A 22,083-nucleotide genomic window follows, 5' to 3' on the forward strand; every position below is an offset into this window, starting at 1 on the left:
GAAATGTCTGTGTACTGATCCTCCAAACAACCAATAAAATCTCAATTATGAAGTAAATTTCTTGGGAAAAGAAAAAGTACCCCAGAAAGCAGCCAAGCCCAGATGAATGAGGGACTAGGGGCTGAGGGGAGATTTTGCCCAGATGAGTTCAGGGATTGGGGAGCACACTCTGATTCCAGAGGCACAGCCTCAGGATAAGCCCCATGAATACAGTGGAGAAAATCTTGGGTCCCAAAACAAGGAGGAGCCGTCAAGGGGGCTGCAAGGAGCCATGGCCCTGAGCTGGTTGGTTGCCCCAGATACATGGCAGGGGAAATGCCATGCTGTTGTGCTTCAGAGAACAGGAGAAGGAAATTCTCAGATGATGTGATCCCTATACCCATGCCCCTGAGGAAATTAGGACCCTGGGAAAGGAGCTAACTCACCAGTCCTCCCCTAGTTCCACTTAAAACATAGAACACTGGGGGATGATTTGTCTCTCCTGAGTGGGCTGGGGAAAGAGGAGGAGGGGGAAATGATTAGAAGCACTGTCAGGAGTTTCTCTGCTTCTTAACTTGGAGGGAAGACAGGACAGCTGAACAAGTGGGCCAAGGGAACTTGGCAATCAGTGGTAACAATAAAATTGCCCAAGACCCAGAGAGAAGGATCTGTCCACACTTGGGAATTAATGGATATAATTTCCCATCATCTGGAACATGAAGAAAGCATACCGCCCAGGGTTAACAGTCTTCATAGGGCAGTTTTCCTACAAGCTGAGTGAAAATAATTGCCTTAGTCTTAACTAAAGGGAATAACCCTAAAGATTCTGCTATTCAGCATAAGAAGGAAGAAAGAAATATCTCTTATTGTGACACACCATATGGTAGCATTTCAAAATATTACTTTTTCATTTAATTCATTTGTATTATTACTCCCATTTTATGGATGGGAAACTGAGGCTCAGAAGTGGCAATGAACTTCGCCAAAGTTAGAGATGGGAGCAGGAATTGAACCCAGAAATCAGAGTTCAGACTCTGCTTATTTCTACCATGCTGCCTCAGCATTGGGAATATTTCAAAGAAAGTCTAGAACCAAAAAGAATAAGCTCTTTTTACTTCTCTGGCCAAAAGGTGTTAAAAAGGAGACGACTGGCCCAACATGGAGTCACTTATGCTAAACCCCAAGTCAGCAAACCAATACTTAATACTTAACCTAATTGCAGTTTCAGCCTCTCCCAAGAATATAACCTTTAACCAGTCAATCTAGAATTACCTGGTCAGCACTAGTGAAATAATTTGACTGACAGACTTAGAGACCCCTACCATTCCCCTTAGGTGGACAACCTTACCTGAAATAATGCATTGTTCGCTAATAGTTTCCTTTTTCCACTTCCCTTCCACCTTTAAAAACCTTTGCTTTTCTACAGCTCAGCAGAGCCCCTCTCTATTGCTGGATGGGGTGCTGCCCAGTGCATGAATCACTGATAAAGTCAATTGGATATTTAAATTATCTCATTTGCATTTTTGTTTTTCTTAACGTAAGTAAAGGCAAGTCCTACTTGCCTTTGTCAGGAAATTTGTACTCATGCAATAGTTAACTCAAGAGATTTGCATTTTAGTATTAGACTCTTGGAGAGGGGAGAGGGAGCTAAAAATATAGGAAATTAGTGAAATGCGGAAGTTACTGATAATATCAGAGTTGGAAGGGAAGGGAATGGAGGCTGGCCATGCAGTCGCCCCTCAGGTTGTTTGATAATCAATTTCCAAGCCCTCTTCTGCAAAGGGAGATGGGGGTGAAGTTCTTAGCAAGATAATCTTTAAGAAACAGGCTGTCCTCTGGCAGGGCCAAGGCAGGTGACCTCCTAAGGCATCCAGAGGTAAAGAGGCAACTGATACCGTATACAGAGTTGTCTTCAGGGTGAACACCCAGATTTTATTCAGCAGTAATGAGTAATGATGATGTTTTGCTGGTCTTTGGAATTCATAATGACCTTTCAGGGACAGCTGCCTTTAAGATACCACCTACTGTTCTGCCGGTGCTGGCTACACTCTCACTGCTTCCCACCTCCCCCACACGTCTCTAATTTCTCTGTGTTGAAAAGCCAACAAGGAAATGAAAACTGTAAAAAGTGAGCTGGTACCTTCACTTCATGAATGTTTTATCACCTTCGGAAGTTCATATATGAGGCCAAATTATCACATTTTATTTTTGAAAAGTAGGAGTTATAAAGCATTGATCGAAATGGACAAAGTAAATTCAACAGTGTTTCTTACGCATACAATAAAAAATTCAGTTTCACAAGGGGCATGTTACTTTTATCCAGAGGATCAGAGTTGCGTTAAATGGTTTCTTTATTTGTTATATACTTAAAGTGAATGCAAATACAGGTGGTGATCCTTAAATTAAAGAACATTAAATATTCTGTAACATATAAATCAAACGAGAGAACTACAGGAATTCTAAACTTTCAAGTTGTTAACATTGGGATTTTTAGGAAAAGCTCTTCTCTTGGGTGTCAATTTTTTTTTTTTTTTAAAGACAACCTATGGATTAGTCAACTCTGCCTAAAAGTCATTAAATGGCTCTGCACTGCAGTGCTGATTTAAAAATAAGATATGCTAATTTATGTACTGAGAGTAGAATAAATGAAAACTAGAAAGGATGCAAAACAGGTGAGTCTATCCTGGGCTTTGTCCTGTCTTGGTTTATCAGTATTAATAATAAAGTGTAATTTTAACATGAAATGATTCCCCTGGCAGATAGTGCACAATTCCCTGCAGCTGAAGAATGGAAAACAGATTAGTTGTATGACTATGATCTTGGTTTTCCATCATTTCAGCAGGGAGCCTCTTCTTGTTTTAAACCTTTGTATTCATTCACATGCAGAGTTCACTGCCTGGGAGACTTAAGCAAATGCTACAATTCAACCCTGTGAACTCTGTCCAATAGGAATTCAGGGTGAAAGTGTCCCTCCCTGTCCTTGCCCTCTGGGAGCCCACACTCTAGTGACTCTTTTTTTTTTCCCCAGAACTTAAATCTTAGATAAAGGAAATGCAAATTCACAAAAGCCCATTTTGGGGGCTGTATCTAGTACATTTCTTCAGATTCAGTTGCCACCTGCTCCTGGTTGCCAGTGCACTGTCTTGTGAGGCTATCTTCTTATTCTTCAGGAAGGATTACTATATACTTTCTGCTATGAAATTAGCCCCAAAGCTGAAATGTATAAACTTGCTACTAAAACTGAAATTATCCTGACCTGAGATGCATGGGGCCTTCCAAAGTCTTTCCCCAAAATCTTGGCATCTTAATAGTGCCTCCTGAAGGAATGCCCAAGGGACACAGGGAAGGGAGGAGAACAGTGACAAGTGTCTGCGGGCTGACTTAGGGAATGGTAGACCATAGTGATGACTTAGTTATTTCTATACCTAAACAGATCCTACTTTATTTTATATATTCTATGGACCCTTTCTCTCTACTTTTTCTGATGCAACGACGCCAGTGAGGTTTCCAGAAGAAAAAAGTGGGCCCCTTTATGAATGGCTGGTTTGGAGACTAGTGTGGCTTCATGTAGGTTTGTAGCTGACTGCAAAATGATTTGTCTCAGCTGGTTATGTGCAGAGAGCAGCTGGCGGCAGGTACCCAAATAGCTGCAGAGAGAAGTTAAAAGGGGCCATTGCCTGCTGAGAGAGCAGGAGCACTGCTTTGAGGACTCCCTGAAGCATGGCCTCCAGCAGCACAGGGGTGCTGGCAGGGAGCCAGAGAAACTGCGGCAGCTGACAGCCTTGCCAAGGAGCAGTCGGAGAAAACGTAAACTGGTCATTCTGAGTAAAGGTTTGGGGACCAAATATGAGCTGAAGAGGTGGAGTGACAACTGATGAGGAGCTCTTTAGACACCGCAAAGGAGAGACTGTGTGAGAAGAGGAGACCCATGCTCAAGACCCTCCATGTAAAGTCAGAGATGAAAGGCACCAACACAGTGGCATATCTCAGTGTCCTGGTCAGCTGGAACCTGGCCTCTTGGCTTTTGAAATGACTACAGACCCAGGTTCAACATATTGCTCCTTCTCCCGTCTTCCCCACACCTCCACTTTGGCAAGTGGACAGTAATCCCTGGACACAAATAAATCAGGTTTAGACCCTCCAATATCAAAAGATTAATATAAGGTGATTGGTTGATTCATTGTAACCAATTTAGTACGTGGAAGGAAAAGAAAATTCAAATGGCCTAGAAAAGGCCATGTATGTCACACTGAATCTTTGGTGTCCTGACTCAGAAGCAACAAAAAGCCAGAGACATCAGAATAAAGAAATATGGTGAAATATGGAGGTTCCTTAAAAAACTAAAAATAGAGTCACCATATGATCCAGCAATCCCACTTCTGGCACATATCTGGAAAAGATGAAAACTCTAATTTGAAAAGATACATGCACCCCAATCTTCACAGCAGCACAATTTACAGTAGCCAAGACATGGAAGCAACCTAAATGTCCACTGACAGATGACTGGAAAAAGCAGATGTGGTATGTATGTATGTATATATGTATATATACATATGTGTATGTATGTGTGTGTGTGTGTGTATATATATAAAAAATAAAATATTACTCACACATAAAAAAGAATGAAATTCTGCCATGTGCAGAAACATGGGTAGATCTAGAGATTATCATACTAAATGAAGTGATAGAGAAAGATAAATATCATATTACTTATTTGTGGAATCTTTAAAAATGATACAAAAGATCTTACTTACAAAACAGAAACAAACTCACAGACATAAAAAGCAGTCTTATGGTTACCAAAGGGAAAGGGGATGGGAAGGGATAAATTAGGAGTTTGAGATTAACAGATACACACTACTCTACATAAAACAGATAAACAACAAGGCCCTACTATATAGCTTAGGAGCTATATTCAATATCTTGTAATAACCTATAACAGAAAATAATCTGAAACATATATATACATATATATGTGTGTGTGTATATATATACATATATATATATCTGAATCACTGCTGTACACCTGAAACACAACATTATAAATCAACTATATTTCAATAAAAATAAAAAATAGAAAAAAGAAATACAGTGAAAAAGAGGAACAAGTGATTCCCATCCTCCACTCCATCACTTGAGGGATGAGAAGATGCAAAGAAGGTGGTGACTAAGTGAAATACGAGACTCACTAACAAGAAAACAGCCTAGCAGTCTGGAAGCACATGACTCATAGTCCTCAAGTCACCTGCAAGAATGTCCACTCTCAGATTCCCCTGCAGCCTAGAGGAGGGGGGCCAGATATGTGCAATGCGCATGTGCATACATGGTGTATGTCGTGTTCCTGTCTGTCTGTCTGCCCTCTTATCTGGGAATCAGTGGAGGAGAATGTAAGGGTTCCGGGGTGATGGCAGAGGAGGAAGAACAAAGAACTCTTTTACAGCTCTTTGGAAACTGTCACAACAGGTAAATGTGAGATAAAGAAATTCTTATTTTAAACAAAACAAAATTTAATCTGTTCATTACATATTTACTCCTTCAGTGCATTTTACAAGAAATATTTCTGAAAAGTTCCTTTCTTGGAATTGTGAGCTAAGCCAGTTTAAGATCTACGTAAGATTAGCAGATAAGTAACTTGTCATATTTTCCCCACGAAATGTATTGCCTGTGAATTTACCAAATTTACATCTGGCTGGCATCAAGAGGTTTCAGTATTATATATAATTATTATGTCATTATTATAATTATAATATCATTAGTGTAGTCAATAGATACTTATTAAAATCTATTATGCTAATTACTTGATAATCTATTGTAATAATTACTTGATAATGAGCCTGGTTTAGATTCTTTCTGAGGATCCATGAAGCACTTACACTTTTGCTGTGAGGCCCTTGGGATCAGGTTTTGGACACTGAAGGCTAGGAAAGACCATAAATGGGGTCTGCACTCAAGAATTTACATTCATCTCAGGAAATATGCAGACACTGCTTTTGGAGGAGAAAACCTGTTTACTTTCTTATTTGTCTCTCTCATAAAACTAGACTGCAGGGAGATTTTTCAGTTACTTGGATTTCTGAGGAACGCATTTTATCATATGGACTTAGAAACATCTGCACATCGTACTGTTTGCCTGCAGTTGCTTCTCATTTTAAGCTGGAATTACTTAGAGTTCCTTCCCCCAAGTTCCTACACTGTATGGGAGGCCGTTTCCTCTAAATGAATTCATGATCATCTTGGTATTTTATGAGATTGCCCAAACCAATTTAACTTTGGCCCTGGGCACATAAAAAGCAAAAAACAATAATGATGTCACAGGAAAAGGTGCTTTTCCTGTTTCTAAGAAAGCTCCCCTGGATACGACTACTAATGAGACAAAAGTAAAGGAAAAGACTCTGCCTTGAGAAAAAAGATCCAAAATTTCCAAAAGGATCATATTCCTTGCTGTGATTTTAAAAGCATTTCTTTTTTCTTTGCTATGTTGAGATCTTACCTATTCAAAACAAACAATGGACCCATTGTACAAGCTGCATCTTCTTTAAAAGCACAGCAGAAAGTTACTTTCTGGAAGAGCCCTCTGCCCTTATATCAGTTAAATACCTCGACATTGAACACGGAAGAGGTTGAGCCTACTCTGGGTGACCATAACTAATGGGTTCCAGTTAGAAAACCAGGAATGCAGCTGAGTGTGATGCTGAGAATGCTTATTTAGAAAGTTAAATTCACAAATAAAAACAAAGACGTTTGAGATAGTTCTGAAATAGGAATAATTACCCAAACCAATACTGCAGAGGTTTTTTACACCCAGGACAGCTTGTATTTATAATTTCACCTCCCACGTTCAAATCTTAAAATCCCTGATCCATCGGAGTACTTGGTCACAGTGCTTTGCTTATAAAGTAGAACTGTATATCTCCCACTCCCACAGCAGAGATGCCGTAAGGTTGGGGCTGATTTGAATGCTAATGAATTAGGTCACTCTCAGAAGGCTGCCGTCAGAAATGAGGGTAAGTGGATTTCCTACAACACTTCATGGATTTGGGGTGACTGTTATTACTGACTCTGCCTGTAGAGGAGGTACCTAAATAACAAGGGCATTTTTCTGGACCCCATTCTGGTACCACTATTTTTTTTTTTTTACCCCCAAGGCTGTGTAACATTTTCTCCTGGCAAATTATTAGAGTTTATAGAATGCTGTGGTTCTGGAACTGGGACTGTTCATCAATCATGCTGCTTTTTGAATCACAGCTTGTAATTTTTATTCATGACACTTAGGTAAGGAACTCAGAAGCGTGACATCTAGGACAACTCAGATACCCACTGTGAAAAAAGAACTAAGATTTGGGGTTTTGTTTTCTAATTATACTCATGGCATATTAGGCTTAATCCCACTTTGCAGTGTGAGGTTTGAAATGCCTAATTGGCTGTAACTAAGCAAACTGAGTCCTTCTGATTAATCAAGCCAGCAGCTTTCAGTTTCTGACATCAAAATTTATACCCTCCATGAAAAGAAACAAGGCCGCGGCTACATAGCATTAAACCAACACACAATTAACAACGCTTTGTTCTAATTATCTCTGGGTACAATTAATGTTGGCCCAATGGTTCATTTTTCTTCTTTGATAGCTCTCCGAGTATTTATGGAGATTAGTCCTTGATGCATTGGCTTTCTTTAAGATCTGGGGTTTTCTTACAAGCTCCCACACAGATCTGAGCAGGGTGAAGTAATGTGTTTATGCAGATTAACATTGGCCATATCAGCTTTTTCTCAACATCTGAGGTATTCTCACAAGCTTCCACTCAAATCCAGCCCTGGCCACACAATGCACTTTGGCCTGCTACCTTGCACTGAGGATTTTTGCTTTCCTCTCAGCAGTTAGTCATAACTGGTGAAAGGTTACGTCTTGATTGAACAAGCATCCAGGAGCTGGAAGGCCAAAAGGGCTGCTGTAAAACGGCGATGCAGATGCTAATAAAACCCAAGGTAAGAGGAAAGCTTGGCTGCCTATTATGGGGGAACTTAAACTGCAGACAAGCTCCGATCCCTCACATCAATAGTGTAGAGAAAGGCAGCCCAACAAGAGCGCTGATCAAAGGCTTTGGTGATTGGTGCGACTTTAATTCATGGAAGGCATGTATTTTTTCTACACTCCAAAGGCGAAGTCAGTGGGGGCCTGAGCGTTAACGCCGTAAGTATCCTCTCCGGGGCCCAGGCCTGTCTGCACCGACGCTCGGCGTGGTTGTTCGGCCGTATTATTTTATGCTGTAAAGACGGGCTGAGCCACATGAGGCTGCAGGCTCTGGGGCCCTGAGGAGATTCCAGGGGCTGTTAGTTAAGAACACCTCTAAACAGACTGAAGGCTTGATTAGACAGTCCATGGACATTTAAAATCAACACCATTAGCTCTTAATACACATGCGATGGAGAGATGGGTAACTCCACGCCCCTGCACTTCTGGCCTTTCAGTCTAATTTCTGGCAGAATGAGCCTAGACTCTGGCAGGCCCCTGTCCTGATGGCTCCTGACGCTGCTTCAGGCTTTGTCGCTCTTTTATCCAAGCAACTCCCTCTGCCCTTCCTTGAACTGCTTGCCTAGAAAATGTGCATGAAGCCTCAGGCTCAAACGGCACCTTCACATCTCCTGGCCTTCTCCCAACAGAATCCAGTTTGTTACTTCTATCTCGGGATTCCATTGACCCTTGGAGTACTGTTTAATTTGTTTTAATGTTAGTATTTTTATTATTTAAGTTAGTACATTTTTGTCTTCCTTCTAATAATGTATCTCAAGGGCAGAGAAAATTGCACCATGGATCTTTGGAGCTCCAGCACCCAGTAGCAGTCTGGGCCCAGAGATGCCAAAGTAGGGAGAGAAGAAGGAGTGGGGAAAAGACAGTGAAAGATAGACAGACAGACAGAGACAGAGAGAGACACAGAGACAGAGAGGGAGAGAAAGACAGAGAGGGGGAGAAAGAAGAGAAGAAGAAAGAGGACAGCACAGAAGAAAAATTAAAGACAGTATCTAAGTAGCAATCTACCTTTCTGAGTGGTATTCAAACAATTCTGACATTTAAATAAATAAAACCCAAGAACTTTGCCAAATCATAGAATTAATGAGACTGTCAGCTGTGGTGTTCCACCCCCCAGTGTCCAATACATGAGCACGTGCCAATGGTGTTCCCCTATAGAATCTAGGAGTTTGGATGGAACCACCAGGAAAGAGAAACAAGCTCTTCAGCGGCACTGCCAATGTAGTGGGATACAAGCTGGGAAGAGTCTGGTTGCCATCTTTGCCAACACATGGAGACAACCTGTTTATGAATGAAAAAAGCGTGGAGGAGAACAGGGCTGAGAGATGGGAAAAGCTCCCTGACATGGCGTGAACCCCTGCACTAATCCATGCCTTCGTCCACTGTTACACCTGTTTCTAGTTAGGTGACGGTTCTTTCTTTTGTTAAGTCAGCCCGTGTAGGGCCTCTTGCTTGTAACTGAAAGTGATGACAAAGAGAGAGCCTTGAAAGAACAGAAGGATTGCCTCCGTTGTAGTTCTCCAAAGAATTTTGATCTCTGACTGTCTTAGCAGCCCCTAGGCCCTTCCATCCCTGTATCCTCTGTTCAGCAATAATGGCAGCTCCTTAGAGGGTGGGTGGGCTGCTTCTCCCTAACTGTGCTGCCCCATCAGATTCATTTCTGGGATTCTTAATTCTGGAGAGTCACTGCTTCTTAAATGGACATGAAGAAATCTAACTGCCTATTTGTATAACTTTTTGAAAAGAATGGTCGTGCTGTAAATATTCTATAAAAATATGAGTGGATAAAGGCTTAAGTACCAGGATGCTCATCACCACATTATAATAATGAAAAAGAGTCAACAACCTAAGTAGCAAACAGAAAGTCATTAAATAAATGGTCCTCGGCATCCATTTGATAAATTTCTACACAGCCATCAAATCATATTTTAAGGAATATTGAATAACGTGGGGAATAGTTTTGATATATTATATAAAAGAGTAAGCTACTAAACTGTATAAAGTAATATTTTATGATTTCCTAATTGGATTAAGTACAACACAGAAAAAAAGACTGAAAATATACATGTCAAAATGTTAATAGCAGATATTTCTGATTGGTATAGTTAAGATTTATCCAGTTCCTTATATTTTCCTTATTTTCTAGACTGTGAGTATTTACTACTTTTATAATCAGAAATTTGCTAGTACAAAGTTACATACTGACATAGGAAGGGACTTCTTTTTTTTTAAACTTCAAGCTCCTTTACCGAAGAGGAGTTTTTGTCTTTAATCCTAGTTTAGTGGTTGTTGCTAAGTGACCCACAGTTGGATACAAATTAATCAGGAGAAAGATTTACACCAGATAACTTAAGATAAGGATGTGTGCAGTTACCTGTCAGCAAGCTGTCACAGAATCTAAAGATTAGAAGGAAACAGGGATTTCTATTCAGACTACCATCAGCATGCTGCTTTATAACTTTTAAAATTTCTTTTTCTATTGCTTTAGGATAGGAGAGGATAAAAGTGAGAGGAAGAAGAAGGTAAGAACTTGAAGCCAATCAGGAACGCTACACAGAAGACTCTCTCATCAGCAAAGAGCCAATGCCAAACCTGGGTGTGTCAAACTCACAGCCATGGCAGGGGAGCCATCAGAGGCAGGCTGCAAGCCACTTCACAGCACTTTTGATTATAAGCTTTCCTTTCAGGCTCAAAAGCTCTCTGGCATTGGGCACACATGGGAAGGGCTTCTGCATCCAAGTCTGAAGATTCAGGGAAAGTTCTACTCAAGACTGGGGAAAAGAAATGTTAGACTAAAAAGTGTTGACGCCAGTGAAAGCATGTTGGACTTGCTACTGAACTGGGCCTAAAGTCTTTGAAGAGCTTTCAATATCACTTGAAAAGCTGTATCGGTAGTTCTCAATTCTGACTGTGCATCTGAATCACCCGCAGGCTTTTATAAAAGCATAGATGTTTAGTCTCCATCTTGGACTTAAAGACTTGGAATTTCCTGGGTTGTCTTCGAGGCATCTGACTTTTCAGGAGCTCTGTTTCTACATGGGTTTCATCCCTCTTGTCTGCTTGCAGATTTCACTGCTAACCTGCATATTTCTCTCGCCTGCATTGTGGATTTCACTCATTCCACGGGTTGGTTCCCACTGGCCCACCAGCATGCCCTAATGTCACCTGTCTTTCAATAGAGCTCCTATGGTGTGTCTCTCTTTAGCCATGACACTCTCCCATCTTGGCTCCACTTAACACAGGTAAATGGAGAAACGCTGTCTGTCTTCACGTTGTCTCCATGTCCTTACCTTTCCACCCACTCAATCAGAAACTGTTGTTATCAAGCTTTTTCTAACCTATTCCTTGCCAGAGCCAGTGAGGATTTCTCTGTTTCATCTTTCTTACTTTCCTCGTGGCATTTGACAAGGCTGCCCTTGAAACACCTTCTTCTTTAGGCTTCTATGACACCGCACACCTTTCTGATTTCCTTCATATCTCACTAGCTACCATTCCTTTTCCACTCTCACTGGTTGGCTCTTCTTCCTCTGCTGGACCTCCAATGCAGGGGCATCCAGGGCTCTGTCCTACGCCCCCTTAAGGCCCACATTTATGCTTACTTCTGATATGGCCTCATTAAATCTTACGACGTAGAATGTCATCTATATGCTGATAACTCTCAAATCCATATCCTTAGCCCTGACCTTGGCCTTGGATATCCAGATGCCTATCGAACATGGTCACTTGAATGTTTAATAGGCATCTCAACTCAACATGGACACAACAAACTTATCACTGTACATTCCTTTCCCCAAGTCACCTCTCCTCCAAACCTCGCCTCTCTCAAAAATTTGGAACAAACCCATGCTCAGTTGCTAAGGTCAACGACCTAAATGTCACCCCTGGTTCTCATTTTTCTCTTATAGTTCACATCCCATCCTTCAGTAATTCCAGTAAGTTTTACTTCTAAAATATATTCTTACTTGACCATCTCTTCCCAGCACAGCACACTGAAACCATACAAATGGAATTCAAATTCTGACTCTCACACCTACTAACTACATGACCTTGGGCAAGTTACCTAACTTGTCTGGGGCTCAGTTTCCTAAGCTATAAAATGGGATGACAATAATCATATCTACCCCATGCCACAGGGTGGTTATGAAGATTAAAATAGTGCATGTGTGTACATGTGTATATGTGTATATGTGTGAATGTCATCATTATTATTCCCCACTAGTCCACTTGTCCACCGATATTGGTACCTAGTTCTATTATTTTTATTCCCCGTTAGTCTTAAGTACCCACTCTAGATCATTCTAATACATCAGTCTGGAATCTGAAACAACCCCCTGCCTGATCTTCCTGTCTCTATCTCTGCCCTGCTACGAGCCCACAAATCAGCAAGCGCTGTCTTTCTACAGCACAGGTCAGATCACGTTTCTTCCCTAGTTATAAGTCTCTCATGGCTTCCTTCACCTTTATCATTTTGTTCAAAATCTCTACTGTGACTGTGACCGTGACCTAGAAGGCTTCACAGGGTCTAGCCTCTGTCTACCTCTCTGAATTCATTTTCTTCTAATTTTCAAACCTTATGTCTTATTTTCCAGAACAAAGTTCTTCCTTCTATTCCTCTAAATTTCTACCACCTCTAGGCTTTCACACTTGCAGTCTCTTCTTGCTCTTCGGCCAGATCCTCACACAGCTGTCTCCTATTTTTTATTTACATTATTACCTCCACATGGCCCGGTGTGAGAGGCCATTGTAGGTAAATACCTCTCCCATTTCCATCCCCACATTCTCTACTACTACATCACCTATTTTTTTCTTATTCAGAGGGCCTTATTTGTCTATTCATTTGGTATTTTGCTTATTTATTGTTTTATCTAAGTATGCACTTTCTGCCTCCATTTACTGGGGTTAGGGACCATGAGAATTGATCAAATCCCAGTGTCTAGAATAGCATTTGTCCATAGAAGGTATTCAGTATATACTGACTGACTACAAATTCAACATATAGTTGAGATTATATGTTGCAGCCAGATTTGAGAATTACTATTTTTAACTACCTCATTTTAAACAGGAGTTCCCGATGAACAAGAATGCTTATGCTGAGCACTTTAATTGTCCTACTTTTATGGACAGTATAACTGAGCAGAGAAAGCTGTTATTCACTCTAACACATTTAATTGCCATGTTTTCTTGCACAAAATAAATCTTTCCTATAAGATGCCAAGTTCTTCTGACCTTGAGGCTATAGCTAAGGCATCAGCATGTATCTGAAGGCTCAGAACTCCCAGGTGTCTCAGGCCAGTCCTCCTCCGGGCTACAGTCTGGGAATCAGAGACGCTGTGGGAGTTGAGAGTGAGCAAAGGGATGCCGAAGATTTCTAGCCAGGCGCAAAGTCAATTAATGCATGGGAGAAAGGGCTGGTTGGTATGTGGGGTGAGGGGGTCTGGAGACAAGCAATTGTGGATTTCAAGGAACATGCCGTGAGCAAACCTAGGACCCGAGGCCACAGCCCAGGAGTAGAGAACAGGGAAACACAAAGTCAGATCAATGGACCGTGAAGGTCAAGTCTGGGAAGATCCCGTAAATCAATGGTCTGGGATGGGGTGGGAGATAAGTGGTTTTTCAATAGAAGGGCCTGGGACATGGCAGTGCAGGTAGAAATGGTGAGCTTTATTCTGAGCAAGCCGTCTCTGAAACAGCGGCCATGGAAATCTAGACTTTTTAATAAAACAGAAAACACCACATCTAGCACTTAAGAGTTACAGAAATGGACAACTGGCATCCAGATCGCCCATGTGGTCCTTATGACACAGACATGAAATACACCAAGTGGTTTCTCCACCAGACTTGGGGCCCTAAACAAAAATGAGAATTTATGCCCGGGGGAAACAGTTGCTGGGTGATGAGGGTAAGTAGCCTACTCCTCTTTATGAACAACTGAAAATTACTGAAACCAAGGCACCGAGGAGAGAAAACAACTGCTAAGAGGAGAAAGAAAATGTGTGAAATGTGTGTGTATGTCATTATTATTTTGACTTCTGGCTGGCCCAGGAGTTCTTTTGGGAAGGTAAAGGTCTTATTCAGCAAAATACCTTGATGAGGCCAGGAAATGGTAGGGGTGAGACCAGGGGTGGGGATGCAGAGAGCGATGGAGCTCTGCGTAATAAAATGCTGGGGAGCTTGGCCATGGGAGCATGAGTGGGAGGGAAAGAGCTGGCCATGCCCTATGGCAGGAGGCCGGGAATTGAGAAGGGATGAGTGAGAAATGCCCTGCAGCTGAAGGACTTGGAGGAAAGCACCATCTAAAGACCAAGTGCAAAGCCCTTAGTCTTGGGAGTATCCTGCATGACCACACACCCTGCAGTGGGGTTAGCTTTTGGAAAAATTGAGTAAAGTGGATTCTGTTACACATGATATCCCTTCTAAAAGGCAAGGAAAGGGATTGAAAGTTGAGCAGTGTAGGAACTCAGCCCCAGGAATGACTGCAAGATGGAACAGCTCTAGAGTAGGGTTGGGAGCAGACTTTCTTCAGGCTGTGGGATATGGTATTTGGACAATATATACTTAATTCTCAAAGTCAGGGCCTCCTCAGCTTCAATCTAGGCTGTTTTTAAAAATATTGTTGTGATATTAATCAAGTACATAATATTAGAAGTCAGGTCTGTGTCTCCTGTCCTTTTCGATACCTACTTGGGACCTATTTCCAAAACAGAAATTAAGAAAATTGTTTTCCATCACCCTGACAACCCTCCTTCTCTGGTCCCTACAACACCAGGGACCAAGAGATTAGGGTATACAAATACGGTTGTTTCAAAAATACACTGATGGAAAATATTTTTTGTTTTTCTAAAATCTTGCTGTATGACATCAAAATTTGCCAAAACTATTTTGAAGCATTATGGTTAATTCACCTGCAATCTTCCAAAAGAGCATTTTTGTTAAAGTGTATAAATCTATGTGGGGGTCTGTGACCAGCTCTGACTGCAGTCTGTCAAAATGAGCCCTCAGTTTTCCTGCAGTAATTGCCCACTTATGCAAAGGAGTCTATACAGAGAGCACAGCTAGTAAATTTAAAAAAATAAAGTAACATAAAATTCATATGAAAATCAGATAATACGTGTGAGTGTGAGAGAGAGGGGGATATGATGTCTTTTTATTGTCTGTTTAAGGAGACAATAGTGAGATTTGGGAGCAAGGAGAGAGTTCACTTACTATTCAGCAAAGAATCTTAGGGAACTAGCAGTGACACTGACTAGGGGACATTAACCTAGAAAATGAAATATTTTTGTAAATTAAAATTGTGGGGCCGAATGACACTTAGAGATATCATCTATTGCATCCAACTAATGCTGGATGCCAGAGTTTTTGCCTGAAGTGTAAAGATCTCTGTGAAAGGAAAAAAATATTGCTTCTCTTTTGCTCAGTGAGGGTTTAAGAAACATTCGCTGCCAAAGATTTTTTTAAAATACCTCTTAGCTTGATGAAATAAAATGTTTTTCACTAAGTTGTCTCAGTAACAATTAGATGAACCAAAAGCAATTCTCACCATAATCATCAATAAAAATAACCATTTAAGTACACGGTGCTAGGGAAATAAGAAATTGTAATATCAAGTCATTTCTACTCTTAAATCCAGTTAATTCACCATCAAGACAAAGCTATGATTTTCTGAAAGCTCTCAGATGGCAACCTCAGTCTCCCTGGAGAAGGCTTTCCCACCTTTCAAAGTAACTATCTTAATAACAACAGAAGTGTGAGCCTCTTGTGGAGCTTCAGGGGTGATTCTGGGCCCTTTACCCAAGGGGAACTGCCAGAGGTTCCCTAAGTTTACCTGTTTTCTGCCCTAAGCGTGACAACATCACATGCTTAACCTACCTTCAGTCACTCCTGTGTGGAGCAGCTGACGTTTTTCATTCATAGTTCTTGTATTAAACATTACATCCAGATAAATGGGAAAAATGATTTAAGAAAAGGCAGGAGCCTTGGAGTAGGAGGAAGGAAAAGACCGCGTGCCAGAGACCGTTGTACAAATATTAACTCATTTAACCCATATTACTTCCCTGGAAGGTAAGTTACTATTATTATCTCCAGTTTTGCAGATGAGGAAATTAGGCTTTCTGTGCCTCTGTTAAGTCTCCCAAGGCTTTAAAACTAGAAAGTAATAGAAGTTGGGATTCAAACCAAACTCTGGGAATCTGCCTCCAAAGTCCATGATATTAACTATTTTGCTTTATTATTGCTGAGGAAATTAAAATAAAAACAGCATGCTCCTACAGACAACGTGGTAGGTTAGGGTTAGGGGCAGGATTGCAGGAACCAACCATAGAAAACAAGATCTCTCGCGATCTTGTTTCTTGTTTCTTCACTTTACTGAAAGAAGTTCTAAGATTCTGTAGATCCTATGGTGGAGCTACATTTTTAGATATTGGCTAAAAAGCCCCTTGTGCCTAGTTTAAGAAGAGGTGAGCTAACCACAGTCCTTGCTTAAAAGTAATGATGTCCCAGTTCTATTATGCAAACAAAATTTACTGAAAGCAGGTAAGCCAACTCATAGAAAAAGACATCTTTGCTAGGTCCTTCAGCATATGAATGAATAACTGGTTCTTTGAGGCCTGCTGTAAACATTCAGAAATTAACACTTGAAGTGATGTCAACTGGCACTAAGTAATAGATCAGAAGTTTCAAACTGTGTTTGAGGACTATAATGGTCAGAAAACCTCTTTAAAGCACCCTTTAGCTCAACTTCACCTCTATTTTTACATGTCTTACATGTTAAAATTCCACACAAGCTTTTTTGCTTTTTGAAGACATAGCTCTATCACTTAAAATTAATTTTTTTTTCACAATTGCTGGTACATCATATTGAATCTTTTGTTTATCCATTCACTCATTTGTTCATTACATTAGGCACTGGGGAAAAAAAGTGAAATATCACTCATCCTCTCCCTCAAGGAGCTTGCAGTTTTAGGGAAACTGATCCAGTTTGAGGGCTGGACTGAATTAAAAATGAATTATTGTCCTATGTACTCTTTTTAAGGCAATACAGTCATAGTCACTAGGTCAAGACTCTCTCAGTGGTTACAGATTTTCACTTTGTGCTCATCACTAACAGAGGAATCACAATGGGAAGGAGCTATTCTCCCAGCTACGTCTGGGAGAATTGAAGAGAGGGAGATTTACACTCACTCAAAAGCAGTGCCAATAAAAGAAGTAGAACACAGTTATTTTTTTGTTAAACTTGTAAAAATGCTTTCCATTTCTTACCTCTAGAGCCTTCAATCTTTCTAGAAGCAATTTGGTCTTTTCTTTCCCCTCATCTGCACTGCTGCCTTCACTCCTCGAATCCTCATCTACCACCATGTGAAGGCCTTCCAAAGCTTCTTTGTGTTTTCTCTCTTCCTCTGACAGCTTTCCCTGAAACAAGAAAGAATTATTGTTTTCAATAATCTCCACTGAAAAATAAGCAAGAGTCTAAGGCTTAAAAGTTTGGCATTTCCCTACTGTTTTTGCCTTCTTTCCAGGGCTGGAGAAGATTTTGCTAAATAAATTCTGAGTGATGCTTATACTAGTAAGGTCACCACTTCTGAATGCACATGTCCTCTGCTCTGTTTGAGAAGTGACCCAGCCCACAAAGCCATAGGTGGAGTCACGTGGTCAATCCATTTTTATCAGCACCATGGAATTCAGCTGTGCTCTAAACTGGGCAAAAATAAGCCAACCTTGATACCTTGTGAACAGCTTAGCTCCTCAAAATAGGATCATTAAAGTTACTGGACATGCATCCATTTAATTAATTTAAGGGAAAAGAAAATATCACAAAATACTGAAATGATGACTTCAGAATTCTAAGCTGAAACTAATTAGTTCCTTCGGTTCGATAATGTAACAGCTTTTAAGGACCCCTTAGTCCCCTTTCTAGTCCTCCAGGATTTGTCATATAGCCTTGAGGCAGACAGGAAATGTTATCTCATCTTGCCTCCCCTGTTTTTTGGAAGCTCCTCACTCAACCTTGTCTCTGGCAGCTTTTTGAATATTGAGAAGTATTCTTTTGAGCCTAATGATTGGCTCTTGTTTTCAAGAGAAAAAGAAATGTCAAGAGCATATCATATGAGAAAAAAAAACTCATCCATTTTGTACATGTATCAAGACCCCGTGCCACAGAACCAGGCAATAACATTCCATCACACTAGTTAATTCTAGCCACAATGCTGCAGAAATCTGTGTATTAATACAGCTGGTTGTCAACCATGTGGGCTAAATTTGATTATCAATGATGACAGATTTCTTCATACTTAGCACTAAATTAAGATCGCTTGCAAATACAGAGCCATAAGATTTAATGCTTAATTAACCTCTAAGTATTTATAAAATCTCCCAAGAAAAGAATAGCATAAAGGGGGGAAAAACAGATTTTCAAACTGTTCATGAAGGTGCTTTGGAGGTTCCAAAACTGTTTAAATAATAATAACTTATTTTTAAATGATGAAGTATGTAAAAAAGCCTTAATGTATATGCACATAGGTATAAATATATATATGTATAGATATATAAAACACTGTAAACTATACAGATTAACAGATGTTAATCTGTTTCATATAGATTTCAAGATACAATTTCCCCTTCTTTATATAAATGCACAATTGACTAGGCAGGTGATAGTTCTTTATGAGATCAGGCCTGGGCACGCCCAACCACATACAATGTGCAGGTGTGTCCACTTGCACAACATGTGTGAGTTCAGCTCAGATACATGCCCAGTGAGTTTAAGGTACAGATCCTTGGGCCAGGACAAAAATCCAGGTTATGACTATATTTTTATAGCTTTGATTCTTAAGGTTTGTTCACTCATCAGACTTTCATTTCCATGATAAAGAACTTCAAATCTGCAGTTACCAGATTAGTTTTGAAATGCAGAGGTCCTTCTACTTTTTAGATTTGGGATCACTCTAATTAAACACTAAACTGTGACTGCAAAGCAAGCTTCTTAAAAAATATCATCTACCTCTATTTCTCTGTATATATATACAGACACCCTGTAATAACAGGATTCTATAGCTAATTAAAAGAAACAAAGAAAAGCCACTGGTGTGGTGAACTGAAAGTCAAAAGACTTTGGAATATGACAGCCGGATTCCAGATCAACCATTTATCAGCTTGACAGATAATCTTGGGCACACTACTTAATTTCAATAACACTTGGCTTCTTTGTCTCCTAAATGCCAAAATGAGGTTAATGGCCACATATGTTACATACACACATACACAGTCAACTTTCATTATTCGTGGTAGTTATGTTCTATAAAGTTGTCATGAGCATTGAATTAACAAATACTGAATCATTGCTCCTAGGGGAAATATAGGGTTAGGTTTCTGTAGGCCTCTGATTGCAATAGTTTTATCACTAATCAATATATAATCTTGTTTTATGAGCGTTTCTATTTAAAGACACCTTGTTTAACATATACTGTTGATTAATTAGTGTTGAACTTGCAGCCAATGGCACCATAATTCATGCCTGAACAAAGCTTACCTAACACCCATTTTCTCCATAAGGCCCATTCAGAGCCCTCTTGCACTTATGAATGCTAGACAGCACTTCAGCACTATGCTCAGGGGCTTTTTTCAACAGGGAAACCACTAACAAAAAGCACAAAATGTAAAAAAGTGGCACTAAATAAGAGTACAAAAAAGGATACTCATTTTCAGTACGAGAGTTGAAAAAAGAAGACAGGGTGTTGCCTTGGGTGACCTAAGCTGGGAACATGAGTGACTCAAAGTTTTCACCCCTCTGTGGATGTCCATGAATGACCATGAAAGCACTGCAAGTGTTGATTCCCGGGGGTTGCAAATACATTTTAGGGAGAAAGTGAATTCACAAAGTCCAAAATTAATGAGGATCGACTGTATATCTACACACATGCACATTTAAGGTGTCTAGGGCACAGTGCCTAAGTATTATTATATGAAAGGACTGGACACAATTCAAGATAGTATAGATTATATATGAGTATTTAGGTTACATAAAATGCAAGGGTCATTTTATATAAGTTGAAGAAAGGGTGACCAATAATGACTGAGAGATGTGATTTTGTGGAAATGCAACGTGACTTATGCTTTGGTGGGGTGATACCATTTGAACAGATAGAGAGGCACAGGATGGGATATTTAGTCAAAGAGAAAACTGAAATCAAGACTCCCAGTCAGGAATATATTTTGTCTTTATTGGTTTATGAGGAAACCAGTTTGGTTAGAGTGCAGAAAGCATTGAGAAGTCATTGAGTAATAGAATTGGAAAGTAAAAGAGAGAAAGGATTCTTGGAAATGAGAAAGAAAAATTCAGATACCATTCATTTATTCATTATTTTTATCAGAATGTTTATTGGACACAAACTATTGGTCATTTGATGGTCTAGGTGCTGGAAATATGGCAAACAAGACAAAGTTCCCATACTCTATGAATTTGTATTCTAATTATGGGAAACACAATAAACTCCAAGTCAAATCAGTAAGTTGTATGTATAATTGTAGCCAGTGGTATGTTTGGCGACAATGTGAGATACGGTGAAATCAGTGTGAGGCTGTTGAAGGAGGCAGCCATTTAGGCTAAGACCAAATGATGGGAAGGAAGCAGTCATGCGATGGCCTTTGAGAAAAAAAAATCCAAATAGAAGGAACAGGAAAGCAAATGCCCAGTGCAGGGCTGAGCTTGCCTTGCTGACCAGCTGAGGGAGAGTCCATGTGATGGAGCTTAGTTACTATAAGAGTAAAAATAGTAGGAAATGAGATCAGAGAGAGAGCTGGACCATGAGGGGCCTTACAAAGCATGGAAAGGGATTTGGGTTCTATTTTAAGTGCAGTGAAGAGGAACTGCAGGCAAAGAAGGGGAGTGATAGGTTCTGATTTACACTTTAGAAGCAGCATCCTAACTGCTACAATGCAGAAAGGCTGTGGAGGGAAGGAGCTGGGAGACCAGCTAGGAGACCTCTCTAAAGGAAGGAGTAAAAATTAGAAATACTTTGAAAGTATTGGACCAGGAATTACCAAAAGCAGTTCTCAAACTGGATGGTAGGTCAGAAGCCCTGGATTCAAAGCCTTGCTTTTATACTTTTGCCCCTTGCTGGGCAAATCATTTGACTGTTTTAACCCTCCATTTTCCCCAGATGTAAAATCAAATGGTTGGACTAAATGTCCCTTGCAGAGTTGAAATTCTAAGAATTCAATTATTTAAGACACAATTTTCAGGAAGGAAATGCTATCAATATGCTCGATGGTGACAGAAACGACAAGAGAACACAAAAGAGATCTCTGCATTTTGTAATAAGAGGGTCGTCAGTGGGGACTTGAGAGCTGTTTGACTCAAGTGTGATGATGGTACCCAAATTGTCAGTGGTTAAGCAAAAAGTGGAAACAGAAAATAGAGGCAATTTTCTTAGATGCTTATGTGAAAGAGTGGCAGGGAAGGGAAGGAAATACAAAGAACTATAGCCAAAGGGCATTCAAGAGACAAGTGGAAATCTTGTTTTCAAGATATAGAAAACTGAGTTGTCTGAAGAACTAAAGAGAAGAGGGAGCACAGGAGATAGCAGCAAAGGTGGTAGGAAGGTATGAGAGGAGATCTCCCAAGCAGAGAAGGCAGAGGATGAAGGGCTTAATGGAAAAGTCAAAGTTTTTGAATGTGGTTCTGTGCAAAATATCACCTCACAGCTGAATTTTCCAGTTAGTATTGCTAAATCATTAGTTAGTGTCTAGCTTGAGTTCTTGAAGAACAAGGATTTGAGTGCAAGTAGTTCATTTGAGAAATGCAGAAAACATGAGTAGGGAACCGACTCAGGGAAGGGAGCCATTGAAGGGCAGTATTACTAAGCAACTGAAGTGAAATCCATGGGAAACTCAGGGAAGCGGGGAAAAACACAGGCTTCAGAATCATCCCACACCAGGGGTGAGGGAGCTGGGGCATTTATGCACCAACATGTAAAAAATCAATAATTGGAGGCAGTTCCTGGGGTGTCAATTTCCAGCCTGCCACAGGCAGTAAGGTTTGTTTTTTTGTACTTCCCACGTGAAAGCGCCCTTAGATACAGACACTAAT

The 22,083-nt window shown here is 40.3% G+C and overlaps 1 protein-coding gene across 2 annotated transcripts in view; it reads right to left on the reverse strand.

The window, feature by feature from the left end:
• The window catches only part of NCKAP5 (NCK associated protein 5), an 829,955-nt gene that overhangs the window by 251,346 nt on the left and 556,526 nt on the right, over positions 1 to 22,083 (reverse strand). For both annotated transcript variants that reach the window (XM_032479328.1, XM_032479329.1), the window contains exon 7: positions 17,259 to 17,408. In XM_032479328.1, the coding sequence (XP_032335219.1) occupies positions 17,259 to 17,408 (150 nt within the window). The remainder of the gene's footprint in view (positions 1 to 17,258; positions 17,409 to 22,083) is intronic.

This window comes from Camelus ferus, chromosome 5 (assembly GCF_009834535.1).
Source record: "Camelus ferus isolate YT-003-E chromosome 5, BCGSAC_Cfer_1.0, whole genome shotgun sequence".
Taxonomy (NCBI): Eukaryota; Metazoa; Chordata; class Mammalia; order Artiodactyla; family Camelidae; genus Camelus; species Camelus ferus.